General features: G+C 34.4%; 2 protein-coding genes across 2 annotated transcripts in view; both read right to left on the bottom strand.

Moving 5' to 3' along the window:
- Positions 1-5,934: 5,934 nt before the first annotated feature.
- LOC117324859 lies at positions 5,935-19,269 on the bottom strand. The gene is made up of 3 exons (XM_033880686.1): positions 19,019-19,269; positions 15,421-15,830; positions 5,935-6,444 (listed from the first exon to the last, which is right to left on the bottom strand). The coding sequence occupies exons 1-3, from the start codon at positions 19,267-19,269 to the stop codon at positions 6,167-6,169; spliced, it is 939 nt and encodes a 312-aa protein (XP_033736577.1). The 3' UTR covers positions 5,935-6,166.
- LOC117325066 overlaps positions 16,303-21,464 on the bottom strand; it is a 34,445-nt gene continuing 29,283 nt past the window's right edge. The window contains exon 5 of the mRNA XM_033880991.1: positions 16,303-21,340. Coding sequence (XP_033736882.1) covers positions 19,344-21,340 — 1,997 coding nt within the window. The 3' untranslated portion in view covers positions 16,303-19,343. The remainder of the gene's footprint in view (positions 21,341-21,464) is intronic.

Below are 21,464 nucleotides of genomic sequence, written 5' to 3'. Positions count from 1 at the left end.
AATCTTTACCACTGATAAATCATCAGCTATGAAGTCGCATTCGTTATTTTCCTGGACGAGGCCCGTTCCTCCTGGTTTCTGAACTTTATTATATCATAACTGTATTGACAGACGAGATAACTGATTAAGTCAGTAGTTTGAGTGACGAGACAGGTTCTAGCGTGCGTACTAATGATATCGGAAAAAGATAATTCCAGATACTGAGATTAGGGTTTATCACGGACCTATAAACGTTTTGTACCCTTTACAATCACCTGACAAACCTGGCTCTATTGTGGCTCTGATTATACTGCTATCGTATAACACTGGCATGGTTTATTGAAGTATCTTCATGTTGATTTAACAGTTCAATCTCGAGCGTCCTTGTTCACATTCACCTAATCTATCAACTAAAGGGTGGATTTCCAAAATGGCCACTTTTGTTTTGAATTTTCTTTCAATGGTGTGTTGCCCCCACTATTGTAGCTTTGATGAGTCAAATTTATTTGATGCCTCAGTTTGATTTTATGATGCATTAAAGTGACAGCCAACAGAACACTTAAGGTTTTCGAAGAAAAAAAAGTTCAATGCAACAACTCACCGTAAAATAATGTTTCTATCATGGAATACGAGAGATTCACAGACAAAACAAATGTAAGTCATTTTAGTCATAACTTTTGAGAGTTTTTCACAGAATAAACTATCTTTAGAGTGTTCAACGACACAATATTTTGATCTAGTGACGGTTACATAATGAGCTATTGACAATAGAGGTATCTTCATGTTGATTTAACAGTTCAATCTCGAGCGTCCTTGTTCACATTCACCTAATCTATCAACTAAAGGGTGGATTTCCAAAATGGCCACTTTTGTTTTGAATTTTCTTTCAATGGTGTGTTGCCCCCACTATTGTAGCTTTGATGAGTCAAATTTATTTGATGCCTCAGTTTGATTTTATGATGCATTAAAGTGACAGCCAACAGAACACTTAAGGTTTTCGAAGAAAAAAAAGTTCAATGCAACAACTCACCGTAAAATAATGTTTCTATCATGGAATACGAGAGATTCACAGACAAAACAAATGTAAGTCATTTTAGTCATAACTTTTGAGAGTTTTTCACAGAATAAACTATCTTTAGAGTGTTCAACGACACAATATTTTGATCTAGTGACGGTTACATAATGAGCTATTGACAATAGAACGAAATATTAAAATGTAAGCGCAAATTGGAAATTTAACAATAGGGTCATTACATGCCAATTTTAAATTATTAGCCCCTTCTAATTTAAAATTCAGATGTAATTACCTTAATTTTAAACTAGAACTGTCGTCCAGAGGGCCAGCTCATACCCCCGCTCCTGCAACCCCAATCGTTACTGTGTTCATTTATACAATAAACGAGATATACAGTTAAATCTCACTTAGTCGTATTCAGTTTTTATCTATATTATGAATAAATTGTTGTACATGACATTATGAAATGATTTCACATGAGAAAATCTTTTCAATTGATCAATTTATAACAAAGAAAAAATTAAAAAGGTTATGAGAAAGGTAAAGTGTTCTGTGCCCTGGTTACCATGGTAACCATAAGAGGAGTAGACCAAAAAACTAAGCTTTGTGCCCTGGTTACCATGGCAACCAAAAAATTACGACGTGATATAGATTACGCACACCTACAATGTATAAGGATTATTGTCATGAAAAAACTAAGTTCTGTGCCCTGGTTACCATGGTAATCATAAGAGGAGTAGAGCAAAAAACTAAGTTTTGTGCCCTGGTTACCATGGAAACCAAAAAATTACGATGTTATATATATTGCGCACATCTACAATGTATAAGGGTTATTGTCATGAAGTTTCGTTGAAATCGGATAAGTAGTTTAGGAGGAGGAGCCGGTACATCGTTGCATCTACAAACTCGCCCATAAAAATAAGTTTTGTGCCCTGGTTACCATTGTAACCAAAAAATTACGACGTGATATAGATTACGCACATCTACAATGTATAAGGATTATTGTCATGAAGTTTCGTTGAAGTCGGATCAGTAGTTTAGGAGGAGTAGCCGGTACATCGTTGTGTCTACAGACGGACGGACGGACGGACAACCTGATTCCAGTATGCCCCCCTAACTTCGTCGCGGGGGGTATAATAACCAATTTCCCTGATTATATGTTACAAAAATAATACTGTTCCCTGAACAAGTGGTGTGGACCAGGAAACAGTGGTACTATACACTGATTCCAGGAAGTATTTATATTCAATTTTGTCCAAAGCAGTAATAGAGCATCCTGTATGGTTTTCGTTTATATTCTAGACGATTCTGTGGTATTGAGGAATTGATCTTTTGACCAACCTGTCCAGCCTTTTCAATCAGATTCCTCTAGAGAGGAAACGCTAAGAACAAATGCTGACTGGCTCTGTGACAGAATATGCGACATCTCTAACAGGTCTTTGATTATTTCAGATGATTTTGTAGGTAACTGAGAATCTAGTGATTCTCGCCCCTCTAGCATAATCTCTATAGAAGGATTCAAGTCATTGGCAGTAAGGTGACATAGCAAACGGGAGATGAAGCAGGGCACCATAATGTGTGCGATTAGATCAGGTGGTGTGTTGCACGTTTTTGCAACAGCATGAATTTTGCTCCATTTGCTATAAATGTTTTGTAACATTTTTTGTGTGAACATGGTCGATTTGGTATATCCTGACTTGTCAACAAAGACTTTTTACTGTTTTGACACTTAGTCTTAAACGTTAAAAACTACAGACAAAACGGAAATTACGTCATCCAAATTTTTTTATTTGGATATGCTGAAAGTTTATTTGGCGAATTCTTTCTTGGGAAAATTTTATGCTGAGCTACTGAGAGAGAACAGGAAAATTATTCATTTTTCGTTTTAGTTTTGTGTTCTCAACATTCAAGTTGATAGAAGTAAGCTTTATATAACAAAATAATTATTGACTTGGGCTGAAGGCAAACACAATTTGGATGGCACCCTCGACCCTAACTATTGCCATCCGCTTCGCGTCACGACTTCTAAGTCTACAGGAAAGTCGAGATTTCAGTGATTCTGATTGTGTTTTAGTGATTATGTAATAAAACATTCGGCCTCGTGCAATACAGCATCGTCGGACGAATACCAGTACCGAGGGTCAACTATTCTGGACTTTTGCACAGACACCCATGATATATTTGCATAGCATATGTGGGAATCTATGTGTGGCTCTGGTAAACTCAGCAGTATATTCGAATATATGATTGTTCATCACAATCACTACAGCCAGATGGAAAATACATCTATAGGTAGTAATTGTGATTAACATCAACCATTTTACTTGAAAGTTTTACGTAGTCCATCATACTTATTACAAATGAGAAAAAGTGATGATCAGTTTTATTGGTATAAACACAGGAACAAGTTAGCAATTTCAGAAGATGATCTTTGATGTGATGTTGGTCAGGTCAAACGTTGCTGTTAGTTTATTATCATATTAAGTTATATTAAGTATAGACAGAATTAAGCTATTAGCATAAGTATTTGTTCTGCACACAGGAAGTAAAAAATAGAGTCATCCGTGATTTAATAGGTATGAGTTCATGTGTTGAAAAATGGTTCAATTGATTCAGTTACATGTAGATAAGCGAGGGCAGTTGGAATTTTGTATAAAAGAATAAGTCTGTTTTTTCTTCTTACTGCAAGGTTGTCCCAGCCAACTTCACAATATAGTTTATAGTGTGTATTCCTTTACAAAGTGCTGTGATTATTAAAGCTTTGGATAGTTTAGAGTAAAATTACCTCCTGCTAACCATAACCATATTCTAGTACGGGTTTAAGGACTCATGATATATTTTACAGATACATCGTACAGATTTATACGTTGATAGGCTTTAGTTGACATTATACAGCTTGCGATATTGAGATAAAATACACTAATATGTTTATGAGATAATACACTTTGTAACAGTTTCACTTGAAAAATCGCATCGGGAGAAATGTATTTCTTTTTTGACTAAAAGTTGAAGATTCTGTTTTCTAGGATCAAAATTCCCATTTCTTAGACCATATATTTACCATCATAGAAATGTCAAAGTAAGGAGGTGTAACAGCCCAATAACTCATCACATTTCTAAATGTTCAATACCGTGCTTCAAAAAAAATGTCAAGCAAATTCAAATATTTTTAATCATACCTCTATTCAAATCGATTCAAATGTGACTTGCAGGCGACCGAATACCTCAGGAGTCCCACTTCACCAGCAGCGTCAACATCTAAACAAGGAGTGCCATTCACCATTTTTCTGCCAACAGGCAAGCTTGTCTAGGCTAGACTATTGTCTTGGCGTTACCTTCAAACGTGATGGCGAGGTAGACGGTTTTCCGACAGCCTTACAGTGACTTTCTGTCCGCGGGACCAGGCATTGATATAACAGAGCAGATCCCAATACCGACCCTTGTCAACTGAACTCAAGTCAAATTTGAGACCTTAGATGAGGAGAGTTACTAATCAGTTATCTCACAATTCCCGGAATAGTTATATTCATACAGACTAGGTTGTCCACGTGACGTGCGTGTCAATGGTGTACTTACCAGTGACCCTGGCATCATGGCCAAAGGTTAACCAAGATTGTGTATTATATGGTAATTATCTTTTTGCGAAGATTCAGATTTGGTATAATCAAATACTTTTTAGAGATAAAATAATCTCAATTGCTTTACTAAAATGTGGAATGGAATAACATTGCATATGCTGGAAAATACGGTTAGATAGTATGACAAGTTTACTGTTCCTAACCCAAAGGGACAAGGGATGGTCGAAGAGTACTCAGATATGCTAATTTTACAGCGCCCTTGTATAGATCCACAGTTGCTAGAATCAGATACTCTTAGGTCTGAAATCTGTTTTTAGATATAGAATCGAATAAGGTGATTTGTTGTTTTTGTCACCCTGAATCACATTTTTTTCATGTTTTACTCTATAGAATTGTGTTCTATTTCGACGAAGTGAATATGATCATTTCATCTTTTTATTCATTTCAGGTAATATGATTTTTGACTTATTCATATTCATGATATGCGATGGCTATTTAGGATTCTATGTTTTTACGCTTAGTCTTCGGAAATCGATTGTATTCTCTGGGAATATTATTATCCATGCAATTGTAGACAAAGAGGTTAAACTTTGTGATGTTTTCTGTAAGGCCATGTACTGTTCATGCACGTGTAGACAATAGGTGATAAACTTTGTGATGTTTTCTGTTAAACTATGTTATGTACATACACGTGTAGACAATAGGTGATAAATTCTATAATATTTTCTGTTAGACCATGTATTGTTCATGAACGTGTAGTCAATAGTGATACACTTTGTGATGTTTTCAGTAAGGCCATGTATTGTTCATGCACGTGTAAACGATAGCTGATAAACTTTTTGATGTTTTCAGTAAGGCCATGTATTGTTCATGCACGTGTAGACGATAGGTGATAAATTCTATAATATTTCTGTTAAACCATGTATTGTTCATGCACGTGTAGACACTAGACAATAGGTGATAAACTTTCTGATGATTTCAGTAAGGCCATGTATTGTTCATGCACGTGTAGACGATAGCTGATAAACTTTTTGATGTTTTCAGTAAGGCCATGTATTGTTCATGCACGTGTAGACGATAGGGGATACACTTTGTGATGTTGTCTGTTAGGCCACTCCTCCGTCATCATGAACTGTTCGACACCCTCCATCCAGTGCATGTGGTTATAGATATAGATTCTCCTGGGGTAAGTTAGCGACTGTATAATCATTTCAAACCCAATGGGTTATACATAGGTTATCTGGCAGAAATAGTTGGCGAGCGTAAGCTTCTTTGTGTTGTGTGGATGAAGACATGTGTCTGAAGTACGGGCTAAAACGTTGACCCGTGTATGTAAAGATGTGTCGTTATATGTTCTGATTTATAACACATACACATCTAACCTAACTACATTGTATCTATGTCGGGTATCTAAGTCAAATATCTTTACTTATCCTTACATCACAGGACTTGTAAGAGTAATGTTAAGTGATTGTTTTATCTGTAAGTAGGACGTATGTTCGTATGGTCCCGTACAATTACACAACTTATCACACTTATATGAGCCGAAAACAACCAGTAACAAAACATGTACATGCCATACACATATTCATACTTACTTGACAATGACAATTGTTTCTTCTTGTAAACAGTACAGTGCAGAAAATATGACATCGATACATCGAAAGTGGTCATCTATATTGGGGAAACTACGTCGATAGTGGTCATCTATATCAGAGTTACTACATCGATAGTGGTCATCTATATCGAGGTTAAACAATCTATAGAGGTCATCTATATCGGGGAAACTACGTCGATAGTGGTCATCTATATCGGGGAAACTACATCGATAGTGGTCATCTATATCAGAGTTACTACATCGATAGTGGTCATCTATATCGGGGAAACTACATCGATAGTGGTCATCTATGTCGGTGAAACGTTTTTTTTAAATTTATTTTTTATTCATTTAAATTAATATTACAAGACATACATGTTTACACAAAAAACAAACAAAAAACAAACATACATATACAAGTTGTAACAGAATGATATATTAATACATCCTGATCATACATGTATATTCTTTCTGTACTTGATTCTATTTTTTTTAAATTGATTTATTTTCTGATGATAAATGGCTTACAAAACATTATTATTGTTTATATTTTGTTACACTACAGCTATTAATTGTGAGAGAAAAAGAGAGAAAAAAAGGCTAACAAGAAAGAATGTACGGTATTTGAAATGTATGATCCGAGATGAAGTAAAATTGATATCTTAATTAATATACAATAATAATTAATAATGACACAATACATAAACGTAGAAAAATCACAATGTACATGTATAAATGCACGAAGACATGGACATTAAATAGGACATATGCACAAAGACATGGCCATTAAATAGGACATATGCACAAAGACATGGACATTAAATAGGACATGCACAAAGAAATGGACATTAAATAGGACATATACACAAAGACGTGGACATTAAATAGGACATATGCACAAAGACCTGGACATTAAATAGGACATATGCACAAAGACATGGACATTAAATAGGACATATACACAAAGACGTGGACATTAAATAGGACATATGCACAAAGACATGGACATTAAATAGGACATATGCACAAAGACATGGACATTAAATAGGACATATACACAAAGACGTGGACATTAAATAGGACATAGCACAAAGACATGGACATTAAATAGGACATATACACAAAGACCTGGACATTAAATAGGACATATACACAAAGACATGGACATTAAATAGGACATATACACAAAGACATGGACATTAAATAGGACATATACACAAAGACGTGGACATTAAATAGGACATATGCACAAAGACGTGGACATAAGACAGGACAAATGTAGACCGGTCTGTTATATACCTATCAGTCTAGTTTGTTTTGTTAACAATCGCTAACTCACATGACTTCGGAGAAAAGTAATCCATAACTAAGAAATTTAAAGAAAAGAATGGTAATATTAATATTAATTTAAGAAAACTGTTTTCAGTTAAAATTTAAAACTGTAACCACTCATTTATTTTAGTAAATAGCTGACCTTTATTTTTATAATCATATGTTGTAATAAGAATTTTATATGCTATTAACTCAAATTTAATGTGATTTTTTAAACTGTCAAGGTTAAGATCTATTTCTAAGCATTTACAAAATAAAAACATTTATAAATGTATTGTTTAATAATCAATAAAATAAGGTTGTCTAGATTAAACTTTTTGAATTTATTTACATATTTACCAAAGATGAATTCTTGTTTATCAAATCTTAAACTAATGTTCTTGTTTATAATGTTAATTCTTAGACGTTCAATCAGGTAGGATACATTATCACAGTCCCAAAGTATATATGTGTTATTGTTTCGGTTTGTGTTTTGCAAAAGGAGCAGAGATTGCTGTTGGATTTGCCAACTTTGAAAAGGAAAGAGTTTGTTGTAAGAATTCTATGATTTATTCTGTATTGAAGCCAGTGAAGTTTAGAGTAAGTGGTAGTATTGAAAGGGGAGATGTATATTTTTTTCCATGTATCATCATTAAAGTTAAAAATCTGGTTCCATTTTCTTTGAGCTGTAGGTTTTACATTGTTTTTGCAAAGTGTTTTGTAAAAATCTTGAGCGCCTTTATTATTTCTAAGAATAAGTTTGAGATTAAGAGGTATAGCTGGTAATAAAATTTTATTTTCACCATCGAATGTTTGTTGATTTTTTTTAATAAATTCATGTACTGAGTTTTTCAATCCTTGATAAATCAAGAAATTTGTTTGGATATTATATTTTTCTCTAAATTCTTCTAAACTGTAAATTTTTTTTATCATTTTTAATAATATCATATACAAATTGCACACCTTTCTTATACCAAGTTTTATAGAAGATCACTTTTTGATTAATCTTTATATTATTATTACACCATAATGGATTTTCCGGCCTTTTTTCTTCTTTTTTTTTTGTTCTGCTTAGACTGCTTTTAAAATTCAGCATATTTACTTAGTCTTGATATTAATGCTATCTTAATATATACTTATATATATATATATTAGTCTCGCTTGAAATGCAAATATAAATATAAATTAATTTTATTTTAGTTATTTATTTTCACACCTTTTATATGTGCACTAGTATTAACCTTTACTATTTTATTATTGCTACATGTATAGTTTGAACACTTTCCGGATTTGTCCTTTCCGATCTGATTCAGTTAGATGTTTTACTTGATGCACATTGAGAAAGAGCTCTGTCAAGCGCTATATTGATATAGACTATGTATAAGTTTATAGTCTTTACTGTACTTCCGGTAATTTATTCGCTATGAGGTTATGGTGAGTAGCGGTCTAGTGTCTCTTGACTAAAGATATGCTTTTACTTCCACACTTTCTTTTCTATCTTTCTTTATCTGTATGGGGAGATTCAAATTTATTATTACTATGTCTCGACTATGATATAACATGAGTAGCATTTCCGTTTTTTCGGCAAACTGCCAGGGTCTTGGTGACAGAATCAAACGAAAGGATGTTTTCTCCTACATTAAAGACAAAAACTATCACATTTATTGCTTACAAGACACTCATTTCACATCACAACAGGAAGATTTAATCAGAAATGAATGGGGTTTTGAATGCTATTTCAGCTCTTTCTCGTCCAACTCTCGTGGTACCGCAATTCTTCTGAATAATAATTTTGAAAATAAGGTTTTCAAGGAAAAAAAAGATACAAACGGGAATTTTCTTGGAATTGATATAGAAATAGATGGTCACAGAACAACGCTTATTGCCCTTTACGGTCCTAATCGAGATACACCAGATTTTTTTAACCTCATCTTAGATACTGTCGATAGCTTTGGTAACGATAAGATAATTGTTTGTGGAGATTTTAACCTCGTTTTAAATCCTGATAAAGATTACGATAACTATCAAAATATTAATAATAGTGCAGCTCGAAGGAAAGTTTTAGAGATTATTGAAAATCTGTCTCTTGTTGACATTTATAGAGATAGCCACCCAGATACCAGAAGATTTACCTGGCGTAAAAGATATCCAAGAAAGCAAGCAAGACTAGATTTTTTTCTTATTTCTGATAATCTTGTTTCATCAGTATCACAATCTAATATTGAACCTGGTTACAGAACAGATCATTCGGCTCCATACATATCTCTAAATTTTAATGATTTTAAAAAAGGGAAGGGTCTTTGGAAATTTAATAATTCTCTGCTGTATGAAAAAGAATATTTGGAATTAGTAGAAAATGTAATAAAAAGTGTCAAATTGCAATACTCTCTTCCGGTTTATAACTTAACTGCTGCCCCAACTATTTCCAATAGCGAAATTCAATTTATTATTGATGATCAGCTATTCTTAGAAACTTTGTTAATGGAAATCAGAGGGCAAACTATATCTTATGCTTCATACAGGAAAAAACAGCAGAACATTAGAGAAAAAGAACTGATAAGAGAAATAGAAACATTAGAAGCTAATTATGATCACAATAGAGAGGAATTAGAAGCAAAAGTAAAAGAGTTAGAAAGTATACGGATAAAAAAGATCAAAGGTAGTATAGTTAGGGCCAGGGCAAAATGGATAGAAGAAGGGGAAAAACCAACAGCATACTTCTTCAGTTTAGAGAACCGTAATTTTACTTCGAAAATTATTCCAAAACTACAGAAAAATGATAATATTATAACGGACCAAAAAGAAATTTTAAATGAAGTACACAATTTCTATGAGGATTTATACAGATTTAAGGAAGTTGAACATGTTAGTCTGGACAATTATCTACATGGTTGTAATATTCCAAAATTAGAGGAACATGAAGCCAATAGTATAGAAGGTATGATTACAGTAGATGAGGCAGGTATATTTCTAAAACATATGAAAAACAATAAAAGCCCTGGTTCAGATGGATATACTGCTGAATTTTTTAAATGCTTTTGGAAAGATCTAAAGGACTTTGTTGTTAGGTCTATCAACTATGGTTTCTCTATTGGTCAACTTTCAGTAACACAGAGACAAGGCATAATAACCTGTATTCCTAAGGGTAACAAACCTCGACATTTTATAAAAAATTGGAGACCTATTTCTCTTTTAAACATTTCATATAAAATAGCTTCTGGAATTATCTCCCAAAGAATAAGAAAATATTTAAACAAGTTAATTAATTGTGATCAAACCGGTTTTCTATCTGATCGCTATATAGGTGAGAATATCAGAACTCTATATGATGTGATGCAGTATGCTGAAGAAGAAAATATTCCTGGAATGTTACTATCAATAGATTTTGAAAAAGCATTTGATTCTGTTTCATGGAATTTTATTGAGAAGGTCTTAAATTTTTTTAATTTTGGACCAAAATTTTGCAATTTCGGGTAACTTCATTCTAGGTAGATCTTTATACTAATGCCAATTTGAAAACTACAATTTATAACTTTAAAAAATTATTATTGTAATTTAATTATACTCCATTTTTTTCCCACAGAATTGCAATTAAATTCTAGATATGACTAGTTGGAAGAAACAAATGAAAGATTATAAGTTTATAGTTTTGCAATGGGTAAGTACTTCTTTTCCATGAGTATGCTGGACTGTTAAGTTTGCAAATTTTATATCTTAGATCAGATAATTAAAATTACAGGAAATTTCTACCATTTAATTGAAGTCAGTTGAGTAAGTATCGTCGCTGTACTTTTTACTACCAATCCAAACTACCTGGGTCTTGGAGAAGTTCATTTTTAGACCAGAAATATTAGCAAAGTATGTAAGGTTTTTGAGAGTTTCATCTAAAGATTTCTTTGTGCCATCTAAAATAACTGTAGTGTCGTCTGCAAATTAAGAGAGTAATATTTCTTTTCCCTGTATAGTTATTCCTTGAATTCTGTTGTTATTTCTTAAAATTATAGATAGAATTTCCGCACACAAGATAAAAATATATGATGAGATTGGGTCGCCCTGACGACAAGCACAAAAAATTTGATAAATGCCCCCCAATGTTTACTGCAGATTGAGTATTATTCTTAAAAAGTTTTATCCATTTTAAAATGTTTGGACCAAAATTAAAAAAGTTTTTAAAATAAAGTTCCAAGAGACAGAATCAAAGGCTTTTTCAAAATCAATTAAAAGTCCTGGTAAATTTTTTTTTGTTTTTTTGTTTTTGTTTGTTGTACCAACGTTTTATTAAATACACAATGAGTTAACATATAAGACACCATGGTATCATAATTGACCGTACATGTCGTACCCTTCTGGCCATGATCACGAAGAACACGCTTTCGTCTCGGAGTTTCCATCTCGACTGACGAAGCCAAATAATTAATACCATAAAGTCAATACCAGCAAAACCAAAATAATGATTTTTGGAAGGAAAAAAATTCCTGATGATTTGAATTTTACATACGATGAAAATAATCTTAAAGAAATAACCACATATTTTTAATCAGATAAAATATTAGTTTTTTAAAGTTTTAAACTCAAAAGTTATTAAATCATGATTATTGTAACTTGAATGAAATTTACAGATTTTTGTCACCAGAAACTGAAAAAGCTTATCCAAAATCTAATTGGCTAGAGTTTGTAAAACAGAAATATTTTGAACTTGGATTGGGTTTTACATGTACATGTATATGGATGAGACTTCAGTTTATTAACCCCTTGATCAAACAGCGTTTAGAGGATCAAGCTAAGCAAACTATATTTAACTCTTTGAATATTTCTAGTAAATGTGATCTGTATAAGTATAAAGACAAAAGCGGAAAAAAACTTATGTTATTACATGGCACATTGTATCATATATTTGTTGGATGCGGGCATGTACAAAAAGCTGAAAAATACCATCCTGATATATGCCTAGTGAAACACAGGTAAATCTCAGGTGACTGTACAGGTAAAAAATGACAGCTTATATGAAACAGTATATCATTGCATCCCCATTGTTTCCTGAAACAACACCTATCTATTGTTCAAAAAAATGTTGGCGTTCAGAGAACACCCCCCTATCTACCTGACCGATAGAAACTCATTCAAGCGTATAACTAAGTTACCTGTGAAAAAGGAAATACCCCGATTCTATAAATAGAACACTAAAGAGTTCCTCGATCGCAGAAAAAACGGACCAAGATGGCGATATCGTCGAGGGTAATATATAGGGATTCGGGACGTTTGTATTGTTATGAACGTGGCGGATGGCGGAATGCGAGGGTGGCGAACTTAACGAGGGAATTATATAGAACGGAAATCCGTTCTAGGGGTGTAGTGGGCGGTATGTGAGGGTGGCGGTAGATTCGGGTGGCGATAGGTCGAGGGTACACTGATTATATTAACACCGACATTTGACACGATTGGTTTTGTTGTCGCTTTGATGAGTAGCTGTCCATATAAAATGTATCCGCTCTCAAGTTGTAATGACGTTTTCTTTTAATTGTGCTGACTGGCATTGTATATGTTTTCATAAGATAAGTTGATTCTGCTGAAACCCCCTTTGAATGTTTCATTATCTATTGTATGTTATATCGAAGGGGATCAAAGTATGATGTCAATTTTCGAAAAGAATTAATCTTTGCAAATAATTGTGACTTTCGTAACTATTTAGCCTAATTGAAGAATGATATTCGAAAACTAGCAGTATAAAATATATAGTCAGAGTTTCAGATGTAAATTTTCATTAAACGTGAAAAATTTCATCCTCATTCCTGTCGTTAAATAAAACTGATGTTAGCAAATAGTATTGCTGCAATAACTTGTAACACATGGTGTCAATTATCTTTTTCCACACTTCCTTGAGATTTTTTGATTAGAGTTCACTATGGTTAGGAAATCAAGCACCACTCACTCAGAAACCTAGACATGTCCTATAAAACTTCGTGATAATCACTTCCGGTATTATCGATGGTCCTGGTAAATTATTATCTTCGGTGTATTGCATAATGTCATAAATTAATCTAGTGTTTTCTCCTATATATCGACCAGGAATAAAGCCCGTTTGACTACTACTAATTAGTTTATCAATAATTGTTTTGAACCGTTCTGCTATTGTTCCTGATGCTATTTTAAATATGTTGTTAAGAAGTGTAATAGGTCGCCAATTAGTTAATTTATTACGTGGTTTATTACCCTTTGGAATGCATGTAATTATTCCTAGTTTTTGTGTTATAGAAAGTTCTGATGTGTCAAAGCTATAATTCAGTGATCTTAAGATGAAAGGGCCCAGTTGTTTCCAAAATATTTTTATAAACTCAACAGTGAAACCATCAGAACCAGGACTTTTGTTGTTTTTCATTTTTTAGAGTCTTTGTTAATTCATCTAGAGTAATAGGTCCATCAATGTTTAATGATTCATTATTCATTAACTGATAATTTTGGTATATTGTATTCTTATAGAAGAGTTTCGAGGTTTACATTTTGTAGAGACAGATTTTTTTTTGTATAAAGTTCTGTAAAAGTTTTCTGTTTCTTGTAAAATTTCTTGTTGGTCAGATATTATTGTACCATCTTCTTTGTTTATACTTGAAATAATTTTACTAGTAAAGTTTCTTGACTCTAGTCCACAAAAGTAGTTAGTAGGTTTTTCCCCCTCCCCTATCCATTTTGCTCTTGAGCGAATCATATTTCCTGTTATCTTATTCTTTCTTAATTCTTCTAATTCTTTCTTTTTATTTTCTAAATCATTTATCATTGAAATATTAGGTCCTGTTTTCTCGATAGCACTTATTTGATGGACAAGATTTTTTTCCTTTTCATTTAATTTTTTCTTTATATGGCTTGAGTATGAAATTGTTTTACCTCTTATTTCCATCATAAGAGTTTCTAAAAATAATTGGTCATTAATACTAAATGTTATATCTTTTAGAGGGATATCTAGCAAATTGTTAATGTTGTAGATTGGCACAGAATATTGTTTTATGGTGTCATTTATTGTCGATTTAATTAGAGTTATGTAGTCAGTATCAAATAGTAAAGAGTTGTTAAATTTCCAAAGTCCTTTTCCTCGCTTAAAGTTTGTCAATGTTAGTTCTATTATTGAGTGTGAGTGGTCTGATCTATAGCCTGGTTCTATGTTTGATGATGAAAGACTTGGTAATAGACTGTCTGAAATTAATATGTAATCTGGTCGTGCTTGTTTGATGGGCGTTTTTTCTGTGCCATGTGTATCTTTTGGTGTGAGGGTGAAGTTCTCTATAAGTATCTATGAGTCCATATTCCTGGTTTAATTCTAGAACTTTATCTCTAGCATTGGGATTGTTTATGTTTTTGTAATTATAGCAATCTAGTGTAAAATCAAAAGTCATGTTAAAGTCCCCACATAGTTTATATTTATTATTATCCCATATCTTCTATGATATTGTAAAGCCCCCCATAAAAATCAGGTTGGTCAGTATTAGGTCCATATAGTGCAATTAAAGTTAGTTTCTCCCCTTCTATTACAATATCTAAGGCTAATAAGTTACCATGATCATCTTTTCTTACCTGTAATATTTTATATTCAAAATTATTATTAAAGAGAATAGCTAAGCCTCTAGAATTATAATTGTATGAATTAAATATGCAATCGAAACCCCAACTTGAACGAATTATCTTTTCCTTATCAGGTGTAAAATGAGTGTCTTGAAGGCAGTATATGTGGTAGTTTTTGGATCTTAAATAATTAAACACGTCTTTTCGCTTGCTAATATCTCCAAGACCCTGGCAGTTGGCGGATAAGATTTTTATACTATCAACGACGGACGGAGGTCATGGCACGAGATCGTGTTGCCTGTTGGCCATGCTTGTCAGTACAGCCTCATAGAACGAGTGAACTGCCAAACGAGGCCCTATGTCGGTGAAACTTAATCGATAGTGGTCATCTATATCAGAGTTACTACATCGATAGTGGTCATCTATATCAGAGTTACTACATCGATAGTGGTCATCTATATCAGAGTTACTACATCGATAGTGGTCATCTATGTCGGGGAAACTACGTCGATAGTGGTCATTTCTATCGGGGAAACTAAATCGATAGCGGTCATCTATATCAGAGTTAGTGCATCGATAGTGGTCATCGATATCGTGGAAACTACATCGATAGTGGTCATCTAGATCGGGGAAACTACACTGATAGTGGTCATCTATATCGGGGTTACTACATCGATAGTGGTCATCTATATCGGGGTTACTACATCGATAGTGGTCATATATATCGGGGAATCTACTTTGGTAGTGGTCACCTCTATCGGGGAAACTACATCGATAGTGGTCATCTAGATCGGGGAAACTACATCGATAGTGGTCATCTAGATCGGGGAAACTACACTGATAGTGGTCATCTATATCGGGAAACTACATCGATAAAGGTCATCTATATCGGGAAACTACATCGATAGTGGTCATCTTTATCGGGGAAACTACGTCAATAGCTGTCATCTCTATTGGGAAACTACATCGATAGTGGTCATCTATATCGGGAAACTACATCGATAGTGGTCATCTATATCGGGGAAACTACGTCGAAAGTGGTCATCTTTATCGGGGAAACTGCATCGATAGTGGTCATCTCTATCGGGGAAACTACATCGATAGTGGTCATCTATATCGGGGAATCTACTTTGGTAGTGGTCATCTCTATCGGGGAAAATACATCGATAGTGTTCATCTATACTGATACATCGATAGTGGTCATCTATATCGGGGCTACTACATCAATAGTGGTCATCTGTATCGGGGAATTTACAACGATAGTGGTCATCTTTTTCGGAGAAACTTTATAATACAAAATATATTTACTAACCAATACATAACATTTACTTAACAATACATTTAGCAACATAAGGCCATGGGACTTTACAATAAACATCACTTCTGTTACAGAAACATCCAGACCTAAAAAAATGAATTATGTTAAAAACATCCAAGCTTACAATAAATATTAATTCTGTTATATTAACATCCAAATCTACAATAAACATCGATCCTGTTACAGAAACATCCAGACCTTACTTTAAACATCAATTATGTAACAGTAACATCCAGACCTTACAATTAACATCATTTTTTCCTGTTTGTATAGTTTGACGGGTCGTATATAATGTTACAAATCCACTGTATTAAATACAAAACGATTTTTATGAAGATACTGTTTATGCCAACACTGTAATTGTATGGAGGCCTCTGAAAAGGTGTTAGTTTATTCTATTCCATGATCTTAGACCTTATTTTGATTGAAAACTGCTTTCACTGGGAGCAATCAACTAAAACGCACAAAATAAACGGAAGAGTGTAATAATCACGTAATGAAAAAAGACAATGACAATAAAACAAACTAATGGGAGATAGATAAGCAGGCGTCACTCGGAATATGTTTTTACTTACTAATTTGAGTTTGTCGAGTTCAAATTCTCCCGACTAAATTCTGTGAATCGAATTATTACGCGACGAAATATAGTTCGTGATGAAGGAAAGCTTATTATCTATTTTAGGAACACGTGTTTTAATTACTCCGCTCAAATATTCAAAGACGAGAATGCAAAGTCGAACGTCACAACTGATTATTAGACTAATTATACCGTCAGATTAAATAATCGGTCCCTTCCTGGAATTTCAAATGTATACTATCATTGTTTACGTGATGTTGAATGTTCATCCGGAGATTTAATCATTTAAGATACCATGCATTTAAACAAAGTTTCTGGTACAGAGCCGGAATGCTGAGCAATGTGTTTATTTCACGTTTGTCCATGGTTCTACAAGAAATCCGATATCAGTTTACGGACACGAGGCAAGTGTTCCAAAATGGATTTTTATATTTACGTTTTTGCAATATAAATTCGTAATAAAAGTAAGTGGAATGATAGTGTGTTTATTTTTTTTTTTGTTGGTAAAATATTCGTGCCGAATGACACCGATCTAGCTACCACTGTATCATTATTTGTTTTGGTATTCCATTCATGACTATCGGGATCCACTGCATATCGATAATTACAGGGGATATGTGGGTATCAGTTTTAATTTGTCTTGATCAATGCAATACATGTTGCTTCTGTGCGTAATTTATTTTACCGTCATCAAACTACGTCGCACGACTAAAACCCCCGATTAATCGACCTTTCCATGAGGACACTCCTCTCGCCCAGATATGCCAATGTTGACCACGGCAAATCCACAAAACGTGTCCATTTGATCTTTTGAATGACAGACGACAAAAAGAATAAGAGTAGTAAAAGTAGCCCGTGGTCAAAGGCCCGAGGTTTGCCAATCAAAATTGTTGGAGGTCACACACGACCAATCGGGGGCTTTGAAGATGGTTACATACCGTGTTGTGTAAACAAAACAAAATAAATACATTTCTTTCTTGTGTATATTTCGGCTTTCAGAAGATAACATGTACGTTACAGCAAAGGTCAACTAACCTCTGATTGATGATTTTCTTCTCTTTGTACACAAAAATGTTTTGGGCCAAGTCTCTCTTTGGTAGCAATTATCTGTATGTTTTGCTTCTTTTGATTAGTTATGAATCTTGATCTAAACCTATCTTTTTCAGGTGCATTTTTTATTGTCCGTCAAAATTTAGAAACTGCTGCCTTGGAGCCTTGGGTTTAATAACCGTTAAGATTTGCTCTCACACAGGATATTTCTCAAGAATCAAGAATAAAACAATTCACAGTTCCAGGCAATCGATAATCCAACAGAATTCACATAACTCTCCTTAACAGGTGTAAATCAGTTATCAGTATCAGGCAATTAATAATCAAATAAAATTGATATAGCTCTCATTGACAATTGTAAACCAGTTCTGAATAACAATTTGGCTCTCGTGGTATTGATACTATATTGCCAAATTTTTCAAGTACATTCTCCAACCATCTCTTTTCTAGAATTCTCTAACACTCTTCTTGTAAACAACCACTTGTCAACCGACACGTTTAAACAAAACATTATTTCTTTCAGAATGTTCCAGAGAGAAATATTACATATAAGGTCGTAAGAGTTATTTCCTTATTTCACTTTCAAACTTTCAACACACACAACATTTCTGTAAGTGGTCTCCATTAACCAGTGGTTTATATCAACAATACTCCTACAAATTTGTGCTATATTGATAAAGGCAGTAACTCTTTCCTAGACACCTTGCAGAAGCAGATTACCCAAATTGTAAACACGTGTTTACGAGTATCTTGGTGTATTTGTGTTACATGTAATATATGTAGCAATACTAGCTCCCCTGGTCATTTTTGTTTAGTTGGCATGTACCATACGTCGCTTTAACTTGCTCTTTAACTTTCTCTGAGTACTGCACTGCTTTCTGATAACTTCTTCTGAAATTGGTTTGGTGGAGGGAACTCACCAGTATGTCACATATTGCATCGGCCTCCTTGACAGAAGAAGCTGTCCCACGAAGTAAAGTAGCATTCGATAAGTCCAAATTGACCTTGCAGTTTAAAATGAGACAGTCTTTGCAAATTATACTCTTCCTCCAGTTGCACAGCAAGGTTGAAGTGTTTTATAGCCTTTTCCAATTCATAATCAATGAAGAATCTTGCTATCTGTACATGGAATCCCGGAACAGCTAGCCACCGACACATGGGTCTATCATCTAGAAGTTCTTCCAGCTTGTTGGCATGTTTCTGTCCATCCTGGAAGTGACGGTGTTTGTCAGGAACGGTCTCAGCGTTTGCTATCCGGATAGCATAGCACTTGAGAAGAAGCTTCAAGCACATTGCATCGTGGTGCAGACGTTGGTATTTACTCACTTTGACGATCCCATATTCAAAGTAGTTGGAGTCTTTTGCGTTCAGCATCTCTTCATATTGAAAATAATCTTTTGTAGAATAATATCTTTCTCTTTCCCAGATTCGTTGATATGCTTTCTACTGACGAGGCAATGATACAAAATGCCATTTCTTCTGGTGATCAGGCTTTGGACAGAAGGAAAATCCGGGATTTGTTCTCGCAATAATTTCCCGAGCAAATACGCAAGCCGCAGCTCATTCCAGCAAACAAGCGATACACGGTGCTCCGACTGACTTTGGTAGTAATGGTTTCTGCCACTGTTGTACAATATTATCACCATCATTTCCACAACAGCTATTGTGCCAAGCTTATCCCGTGGAATTGCCAGTTTTTTTGTAATGAGTTTATCGTACAGTTCCTGGCTCAGACGACCTCTTTTACGCTCATCAACGTGCTTCATACTACCAGAAAATTCAGCAACTTCTTCCAAATGATCCAAGTCATGAATAGTTCTATCTGTTTGTATCACGATTTCAGCTATAAAATCTTTCGGAAGCTCATTGGCGATACTGACTAGACGTTTGTACAAGTCTTCTGTTTTAGAATCTTTAACTCTTGCATTCTGTCTGTGTTTTTCTTTTCCACTTTCCAGTTCTTTTTTAGTGCTTGCTATTCCTTCTTGATTCGGAAATATTCGGTGAAAAAATTGAAGCATGCTGTCTGAGCGTTTTACCTTTTTCTTGTTTTCATCAATATATTCCATGTTGTCCAGTGAATCGATCTCTTCTGCTGTAAGCATAAACGACTCGGGGTCAACTTCTATGAGCTGAAAACAAAGTGCCTTTGCTTTGTTCAGATGTTCGTCTGCTAGCAAGCCCTCCACTCCACCGACTCGAAAACTCACGCCAATGGCTGCATGAAGAGTGCACATGAGAAACAGGTATGCTTTCTCTTTTGATGATTCCATTTCAGCCGCACGAACAACAACTTTAGAAGCATGAGGCTGAAATTCTAAATTGCTGATTAAAGTTAAATGGAGCCTGCAATCGATACTAATATTTTTACAGAAGAAACAGAGTAAATCCCTGATGGAGACCTCTTGTTCTTTCCGAGTCAATCTAAATTCTAATACCAAAACTGTTACTGCATGAATTGAAATAGCATGTGTCTGATGTTCTGATTCAATTTCACCGCCAATACAGTACTTTCGAACGTTCGCTATCAAATCAAAGATGATGGTGTCTTTATCTCTGTCATCAATGCTTTCTGTAAGGAGTTTTTTCAGGAGTCTGATCGGAATTTGGTTGTGGTGTAGGAAAGGTATGAAACGCAGCAGTGATTTGACATGCACTGACGACGTGTTTTCGACCTTATCAATGGCGAGCATCTGTGCTGATACAAGTCCTTTGTCATACTCTTGCCAGGTACCGCTTATTAATGTCTCCACCTGTTTTAGAAACTCTTTATCCGAGAGTTTATCTATGTACTTCTTCACGGACATTCCAGTGGTAAACATATAGGAGTTGGCGAGAACTAAGCCATATGGTAGATGACCCATTTTGGTTGCTAAGTCCTCAATGTCCTCTTCGGAGTTCTTCTTTTTTACATCTCCCTTAAAAAACTGTAAAGCCTCCGATTTTGTAACTCCTTCTACTCTCACAAAAACATCATTTTCAGTACACTGCTCGTAGAACTTTGAGTAGCTGGTAGAGCATAATATTTTCACATTTTTCACTTGATGAAATGAATGAATGATGCGTTCAACTACCTTGCAAGTTGCTTCAGTGACATCATCAAAGATAAACAAGTACTGTTTCTCGTTCATGCCGCCACTTTTAATCAACGACATGGCGACTTCCGTCATATGTATGATGTATTCACTCTTCGCTTCCTTCTGTCGTTCAAATTTCATCTCCAAAAATTCAAGGAAACCTCTAAGGCTAGTTAACAGGTCATCTTCATTCTGACACATTAGCTTGTATGCTGTGTGTTTAGCTTCTTTTCGAAAATCTGATGCATACCAAACGCAGATTTGGGACTTTCCTGCAGCAGGTATTCCTGTATGAAGCGAATGAAAAGAATATATTAACGTGTTATTAACAGATATATATATTTTTCAAACTTTGCTTGTAATGTATTTAATAACGTGATTATAAAAATGTTGTGCTTTCTTGTAAGACGG

The sequence above is a fragment of the Pecten maximus genome, chromosome 4 (genome assembly GCF_902652985.1).
Source record: "Pecten maximus chromosome 4, xPecMax1.1, whole genome shotgun sequence".
NCBI classification, from domain to species: Eukaryota; Metazoa; Mollusca; class Bivalvia; order Pectinida; family Pectinidae; genus Pecten; species Pecten maximus.
The sequence above is the reverse complement of the archived record's forward strand: the minus strand, read 5'-3'. Positions and strand labels throughout refer to the sequence as shown.